Source organism: Corvus brachyrhynchos, unplaced genomic scaffold (assembly GCF_000691975.1).
Source record: "Corvus brachyrhynchos isolate BGI_N302 unplaced genomic scaffold, ASM69197v1 scaffold280, whole genome shotgun sequence".
In the NCBI taxonomy this organism is placed as follows: Eukaryota; Metazoa; Chordata; class Aves; order Passeriformes; family Corvidae; genus Corvus; species Corvus brachyrhynchos.
In genome coordinates this window covers 440,648-448,628 of record NW_008236198.1, presented here as the reverse complement: position 1 = coordinate 448,628, position 7,981 = coordinate 440,648, and the positions used below count along the sequence as shown (strand labels likewise).

Below are 7,981 nucleotides of genomic sequence, written 5' to 3'. Positions count from 1 at the left end.
ATTTTTGGGATTACAGAGACTCAGGGAAGGATGGGGATGGAGGCAGACATATCACATCGTCTAAAATGTGGCCTGGAGTGGGATCTGGAGTCTGCAGCGCAAACCTCAGCAGGGCGGGTTTTTTTTAATTTCCCTCGAGTTTTTTTCTTTCCCTTGATTTTCTTTCTTTCCCTTGTTTTGTTTTTTTCCTTTCCTTTGTTTATGGTTTTTTTTTCTTTCCCTTGTTTGTTTTTTTTTTTCCCCTTTCCTTGATTTTTTTTTTCTCCTGGAGAATGCTAAATGCTGCTGGATGAACTCAGCAGGGATATGACATGTCCAAGCTTTTGCAGCCCCGGGAATGGGGCTGATCCAGGCACACCTGGGGCACTTCCCTGGGTACCAGGCAGACAAGCACTTAGTGATGCTGTAAACACATGATTGGAATCATGGAATCATTGAGGCTGGAAAAGCCCTCTCACATCATGCAGTCCAGCCATGCCCAGCACTGCCAAGGCCACCACTGCCCCATGTCCCCAAGTGCCACATCCACAGGGCTTTGAAACCCCTCCAGGGATGGGGACTCACCCCTGCCCTGGGCAGCTGTGCCAGGGCTGGACCACCCTTTCCAGGAAGGAATTTTCCCCAATATCCAATCTAAACCTCTCCTGGTGCAACCTGAGGCCGTTTCCCTTTCCTTGCCGTTCCAGCACGGGCTGAGGTCAGGCTGTAGGATGGGGACGTGTCCCCTGTGCCCTCCCAGCTCCCCTGACAGCACTGGGGAGAATCCAAGGCTTTGATCCCAGCTGGATTTTGGCTCATATTCCTCTGCTTTTTGACCTCCCAACTTTTGTTTTCAGGCTGAGTTCATTTTCTAGCTTGCGTAGATATTTTTCCTCCTTGGATTTCTCTGCCGCTGCCCTCGGAGCTGCCCGCAGGCAACACATCCCTGCTCCGCCTCCGGATTGTCACGACCCCAAACCGCGACATCCCCCCCCCACCAGCTGGGGCTCTCCCACCTCCCAGGCAGCAGCTTCCCTGCTTATCACCCTGTTTTCCCACTCTCTTAATCATTCCTGAGGCTCTGCTCACTCCAAACAGGGAGTGCCCGGAGCTGCTGTTCGGGAGTGAAAGCGAAAAGCAGACTGGTGGCACTGGGAGGAGGCACTGCAGCTCCGGGGAGTTTAATTCCCAATTCCAGCCACGCGAGATGGATTACCCGGGGTACAAGACACAGCCAGAGCCTCCCTGTCCTAATGCTCCCCGGGGCTTTTACCAGGGAGAAGTTAGAAAGGAAATTAAAACCACTTTATGTGCGATGGGAGGGGGGGGGGTGGAATGAGATGGGCTGTCCCAGCCAAACCAGTCCGGGATTCTGGGATTCTGTGGTAAGGGTGGGAGGGCAGGAGCAAATGAATTCATCCAAACTGGCTTTTTAACCAATATTTTGGATTCTCTCAAGTAAAGGACCCAAAGAGCTGCATTATGTCCAAGCCCAAAACCCGAGGGGTTTTCCATGTTCAAGCAGGGATGCTCTGATTCCTCTTCTTCCCCTCTCCTCCTCCTCCTCAGCTCCTACAAAGAAACTCCAGGTCAACACTGCCCTGCTGCCTTGGCAAGGTGGAACTCACACAGACTCTGCCAGGGATCAGCAGGAGAAAAATCTTTATTTACATCTTGAGAGCAGTAACACAGCTGCAGCGATTCACCGGGAGGAAACTCCGGGAAAAAACTCCGGGAAGAAAACTCGGCGTGACATTCCAGGGCGGAGAGCCTCCTCCCTCCACACAGTATCTTGGGTCAGTACAAAATTGCTGTGGCTTTAGAAAAGGTTTGGGATTCACAGTAAAATACCAAAGGGGAGCACGGCAGGGGGACAGCGAGGGACAGGGCCCCATCCCTGCTGGAATTTGGTCTCGGCAAATGCAACGAGTCTGGTAGAAAAATCCATCCTGAGGGCTGGATGCATGCACAGCCACGGGATTGTACATCTAATGTAGGGCTCAAAGCCTGGAAAAGGCATCTGCAGACCCTGTCCTGCCTCCGGGCTGCATGGAAATCTCTCTTCAGGAGGAATTTTGCAGGAGGGAAGGACGGGACATGAGGACAGGGCAAGGCAAAGCAGGGAGCAGCCCCTCTGCCCAGCACTCAGCTGCTCTTATAGCCTAAAAAAACCCCAAAATCTCCTCCCCTCCTGTCCCAAGCTGTTCCAAAGAAAGCAGCACAAAGGTTTTGGCTATTTGTGGATTTGTGTCTAAAACCAGCCCAGACCTTCATCCCAGGGTCGTGGGAAAATCCCAAATCTTTCTGAAATAGGATTTCACTGCTGGCTGGAAGATTTGCAGCCTCCCAGCACGGGGGCATGGAAAGGCCTCCTGGGGCAGCAGTGAGACCTGGCAATCCCTTTGCTCCCTCCTGGAAAATTCCCACTCAGAGCGGTGTGGGAGCACTCTGGCTTCTCCCCCAGCAGGGGAGGAGCAGGTGGGATGTGGGCAGTGATCCTGCTCTGGCTCCATTTGGGAGAGCACCTGGATGAAGCAAATGTTGGGGGATCCTTGGTCAGCACGAGGATGCTCAGCTGGGATAAATAAAAAAACCCAGGCAGGTGCCAAAGTTTCGCACAGGGAAAAAATCCCTAAAAATTCCGGTCATTCCCCTTTCCCTGCTGTGGGCCCCTCTCCAAGCACAAATAAACCCAGGGACATCCAGCAGCAGGAAGGTGCCCAGGCTGCTCTGATGCATCCGAGAGGTGCCAGGCAGTGCCAGGTTCCTGCCCTCCCGTGAGCCCCCCTGGCAGAAGCAGCATTCCCTGCGGATCCAGCAGCTCCATGCACAATTCCCAAAAGGCAATCCTAAAATGCAGCACTTCTTGTTTTTAAACCTTTACAAATATGCATCCTGCTTTTATTCTTCCTTAAATATATAGTTTATAAAATAAGGCAACTTGAGGAGACGAGGAGAACGTCCCCATTGCTCGGATACTGCGTCCTACAAAAAGAGGGTGACAGCACTTCCAGTTGAGAAAAGCCTGGCCCCAACACAATCCAAGGATGCTGTAAATCATGGGAAAACACCTGGGCATGGCCCTGGATGCATCCCAAGGAAGGAAAGATCTCTGGGATTTCATGGGGAGGGAGTCACTTTGCTGGGGAACACAGCAGGAGCAGCTAAAGGGACCCCTGGCCAGGGGACCTCGGGGACAAAGGCAGCACAGAAGGTGGAACGAGCTGATTGCTCCCCAAAACTGAAGCACACGTGGAGATAAATCTTTGGGAGAAACTCTTAGGACATCACTATCTTGTCGTATTAAAAGCTATAAACCAGGAAAGCACAAAGGAGTGCAACTCATCCCCAGCTCAGATCCTGCTCATCCTCACAGCATTCCATAAAAACTTGTACAGCAGCTTTTTAACAGGGAATTCAGCTCTCCCTATGGAAGGAGTACAAGGGAGTGTTTCACCCCCAATGTTTTCCCTCTTTCACGTGCATTAACACTGGGAATGTGATCCTCATGTCTCTCAGCTTTGTGGTACACACATTTCCCACGTTGCTCCCAAAATTCCCGCTGGGCTAAGTGTTGCTTTCTAGAGCTTTATTCCTCTGAGAAATCCATTTAATAGAAAATAATTTATAGAAAAAACCCTCAGCCTAGAGAGTCCTCAGCAGTAAACGGTCCTGTGGAGCAACAGGATGGCACATGTAGGCTCAGACAGGGATTGGGGGCTGGAAAGGGATGGCAAGGACACCATGGCAAAGCTGTGTAAACCTGGAATGACCATTGCCCTGGTCAGCATCACCAATCCGGGATGGACCACGGGCAGGAAAACTCCATAGCCCCAAAAGAGGGAAAAAGCCCCTTATTCCAGCAGGCTTGACCTTCTAAACAAAGATCTGATCCTGGCTCTAACTGGTATCCGCCAATGTCACCCAGTCCGTGATCACCGAACCCCAGCACAGCCCTGGCACTGCGCTGGGAACCAAATCCACGATGGAATGAAAGCCTGGTCCTTGGCACGAGCTGTTTAGTGCTCCTCCTCCGAGAGAATGGGTGGGATCTTGCTGGACAGCAGGGTGTACACGTAGGGCCAGATCTTGTTGGTCTCTGTGCCAGAGAAGGAGTGAAGGATGCCCCTGCTCCTGGAAAAAAGGTGGGAGAAGTCAGGACCAGCCCATCCCGAGGACAGTGATGTCCACAGGCAGCTTGGACGGGGCTTGGAGCAGCCTGGGACAGTGGAAGGTGTCCCTGCTCATGGCAGGGGGTGGAATGGGATGGGATTTAAGGTCACTTCCAAGCCAAACCATTCCGGGAGTCTGTGATCCTCCCCCTTCCCCTGCAAGGGCAATTTTGGCCCCCCATGTGCTTAAAAACACTCCCGGGCTTCTACGCCCTTTGAGCAGGGGATTTGCCACCCTACAGCAATCCATCATTCCCAAACTGGCCAGGGGACAACAGCCCCACAGTGCAGGGGACAACAGCCCCACAGGGCAGGAGACAACAGCCCCACAGGGCAGGAGACAACAGCCCCACAGGGCAGGAGACAACAGCCCCACAGGGCAGGAGACAACAGCCCCACAGGGCAGGAGACAACAGCCCCACAGGGCAGGAGACAACAGCCCCACAGGGCAGGAGACAACAGCCCCACAGGGCAGGAGACAACAGCCCCACAGGGCAGGAGACAACAGCCCCACAGGGCAGGAGACAACAGCCCCACAGGGCAGGAGACAACAGCCCCACAGGGCAGGAGACAACAGCCCCACAGGGCAGGAGACAACAGCCCCACAGGGCAGGAGACAACAGCCCCACAGGGCAGGAGACAACAGCCCCACAGGGCAGGAGACAACAGCCCCACAGGGCAGGAGACAACAGCCCCACAGGGCAGGAGACAACAGCCCCACAGGGCAGGAGACAACAGCCCCACAGGGCAGGAGACAACAGCCCCACAGGGCAGGAGACAACAGCCCCACAGGGCAGGAGACAACAGCCCCACAGGGCAGGAGACAACAGCCCCACAGGGCAGGAGACAACAGCCCCACAGGGCAGGAGACAACAGCCCCACAGGGCAGGAGACAACAGCCCCACAGGGCAGGAGACAACAGCCCCACAGGGCAGGAGACAACAGCCCCACAGGGCAGGAGACAACAGCCCCATGGTGCAGGAGACAACAGCCCCACAAGGGGAACCAGCCCTGGAACCCCGCTGTGCTCCCAGCAGATCCATCTGAGCCAGCACCAGGGTCTCTCCCTTCTCCTGCCCTCTTGCCAATCTCCCCATGCTTCAACCAAACCCCTTGGGGCCCTGGATGGATTTTTCATGGCATGGACCACCCTGGATCTGGGACAAAATACCCCTCCCATTTGTGGAGCCCAGCAAGACAAACAGGAGCTGGGAATTTCTTTGGATCATCCTCAGGCCTCCAAGGGAGGCCTCGTCCAGGGCCAGAGCTTGGCCCCTAAGATCTGCCAGGGGCCGTGCCAGGGCTCTTTGGGATGTTGGGGTGTGAGCATGGGACAAGCAGCCCTGGTGCCCTTCTGACAGCCCTGCTGAGGTTTCTCCCCGTGCCCAGCTCACTTGTACAGCTCTATCACCGGCTTGGCAGCATCTTTGTACTTCCTGAGCCGCGCAGCCACAGCCTCGGGCCTGTCGTCCTCGCGCTGCACCAGCGGCTCTCCCGTCAGGTCATCGACGCCCTGAGGGGACACAAAGCCACACAGGGACATCACTGACCCCATCACCCACCCTGCAGCTGCCAAGTGCCTTGCCCTGCATGCAGAAATCCCGTTTTCCTGGTGAACATTTAGCACAGTTCCTTACGGTGCTCAGAGCTTCTACCCAGGGTCGCTCCCCCGATGCCTCCTCAGGATCCCAGCTCCTGCGGAGAGCGGCTTCTCCCAGCTTTTCCTTCTGTGGATGGCTCCCAGGAGGCTCCAGGGGCTCTTACCTGGGTGTGGGGAGGGTTGAAGTCCATGTTGTAGACCCTGCCACTGGCTGGGTGCACCCAGCGGGCGCTCAGGCGATCCTTCAGCGTCTCGAAGGGGATGTTCAGGCTGATCACCAGGTCCAGCTCACAGATCCCATCCAGAGCCTTGGCTTGTCCCAGCGTCCGAGGGAAACCTGGGCAGGCAGCAGGACAGAAATTGGACTGAGAGGCTGGAAAGCAGCAAGGATGGAGCCAGACTCATCCGTCAGGCAGCTCCAGAGCTGCAGTCCCAGCCCCGCTGCGGCACAAGTGGTGTGAAAGGCAGACTCCACCATATGGCTCCGAGAAAAAATAGCTCCCACAGCACCAGCTCCCTAAATGTGACACCCAGGGCTCAGGTTTGCCTCAAAGAGGTGGCTGCTGTCCCTGCACGGGGGCTGGGGGCATGCAGGAGGACACAGGCAGCGGCAGAACAGGGATAAATGCTGGAATGACAAGGGAAAACGTGAAGGGAACAGAGTGCTGAGCACAGATTGGGGACAAGCTGCTGGTTTATGTGGAGGGCATCAAGGATACTGCAGTAAAATGGTCCTGTGCTCCTTGGAAAAGCCAGTGAGCAGCTGGAGCAGAGAATCACAGATCCCAGATTGTTTTGATTGGAAGGGACCTTAAAGACCTCAATAGAGCCCACAAGAAAGATGGAGAGAGACCTTATAAGAGGACCTGGAGGGACAGGACACAGGGAATGGCTTCCCAGTGCCAGAGGGCAGGGCTGGATGGGATATTGGGAAGGAATTGTTCCCTGGGAGGGTGGGCAGGCCCTGGCACAGGGTGCCCAGAGCAGCTGGGGCTGCCCCTGGATCCCTGGCAGTGCCCAAGGCCAGGCTGGACATTGGGGCTGGGAGCAGCCTGGGACAGTGGGAGGTGTCCCTGCCATGGCAGGGGGGGCACTGGATGAGTTTTAGGGTCCCTCCCAACCCAAGCCACTCTGGGATTCTTTGATCCCCGTTCCAGCCCTGCTGCCATGGCCAGGCACCCCAGGCTGTGCTGTTTGCTCTCATCATCTCCTCCCCCTCCAGCTCAGGTGGCTTTTGGGCTGGGATGGAGGAGCTGCTTCACACACGCACAGAGGTGGTGGAAGGTTTTTCCTGGCGTGTCCCCAGCCCTGCTGTGCTTCATGGAACACCCACCTCCTCTCCCTGCCCTTCCCTTTCCTGGCCACGTGCTCAGCTGGACATGCACACACTGAGGGCTCCAGGAAGACATCCCTGCCTCTCCTCCCACCTCCAGCGATAGCACCTCCTGGCTTTTCTCTCTCCTGGGACTGCCAAACCATTGGGAGCAAAGGAACGTTCCCAAGGGGGCTGGGATTTCCCCTCTGGACTCACCGTCGAGCAGCCAGTGCTGCTCCCGCCGCTTCTCCAGCTCTGCCATCATCACGCGCGTGATGACGTGGTCGGGCACCAGGAGGCCTCTCTCGAGGTACTGCTTTGCCAGGACTCCAGCTTCTGCTCAAGGCAAGAGAGAAAAACCCAAAAGCAATAGATGAGGAAAAAAAGAAATCATGACATTTCCACTTAAAAAATATCACTCCCCCTCAAGTTCTGCTTGGCCTTCCAAGAGATTTCTGGCAGCGTCGCTCTGCTGGTGATGGAAAGGCCACAAGGTCCTTTTGGAGCTGGAGGAATGGGAATTCCTGAGATACCTGAGAGCAGGAACATGCTGGAGCTCAGCCAAGCCCTCAGCTGATGGAGAGAGAAGAACTGGATGTGCTCCTTTGGTTCGGGAGCTCTTTGGTTCAGGAGATGGCTCCGATGTGGTCACAGGTGACCCTGGCACAGGTAAGGACTGTCCCAAACACACCGAGCCTGCTTCCCATCCCCAGGCTTAAAGATTGCAGAGTCTCCACTTAAGAAAAGCTCAGATAAGAAAATGATTCCCAAGATCAAATCCTTAAGAACATAACTGTGGTAAGTGCACATTCCTGGGCTCCTGCCTGGCTCTCCCACATCCCTCAGCTGCTTCTGGAAGCTGGAGAGGGGCTTTGCACCAGGGATGGAAGGACAGGACACAAGGAACAGCTTCCC

The 7,981-nt window shown here is 55.4% G+C and overlaps 1 protein-coding gene across 1 annotated transcript; it reads right to left on the bottom strand.

The window, feature by feature from the left end:
• Positions 1-1,622: 1,622 nt before the first annotated feature.
• AK4 (adenylate kinase 4) lies at positions 1,623-7,615 on the bottom strand. Its single transcript, XM_008640581.2, has 5 exons — positions 7,600-7,615; positions 7,283-7,402; positions 5,916-6,088; positions 5,546-5,664; positions 1,623-4,113 (listed from the first exon to the last, which is right to left on the bottom strand). Exons 1-5 carry the CDS (start codon positions 7,613-7,615, stop codon positions 3,999-4,001), a joined length of 543 nt encoding a protein of 180 aa, XP_008638803.1. The 3' UTR covers positions 1,623-3,998.
• Positions 7,616-7,981: the final 366 nt, after the last annotated feature.

Bases quoted from the DNA above. Each gene is read 5' to 3' on its own strand.
- AK4 (XM_008640581.2), bottom strand. The intron at 6,089-7,282 runs GTGAGTCCAGAG...CTGCCTGCCCAG, and splicing joins GCAGCACTGGCTGCTCGACG to GTTTCCCTCGGACGCTGGGA. The intron at 4,114-5,545 runs GTGAGCTGGGCA...CCTTTTTTCCAG, and splicing joins CCGGTGATAGAGCTGTACAA to GAGCAGGGGCATCCTTCACT.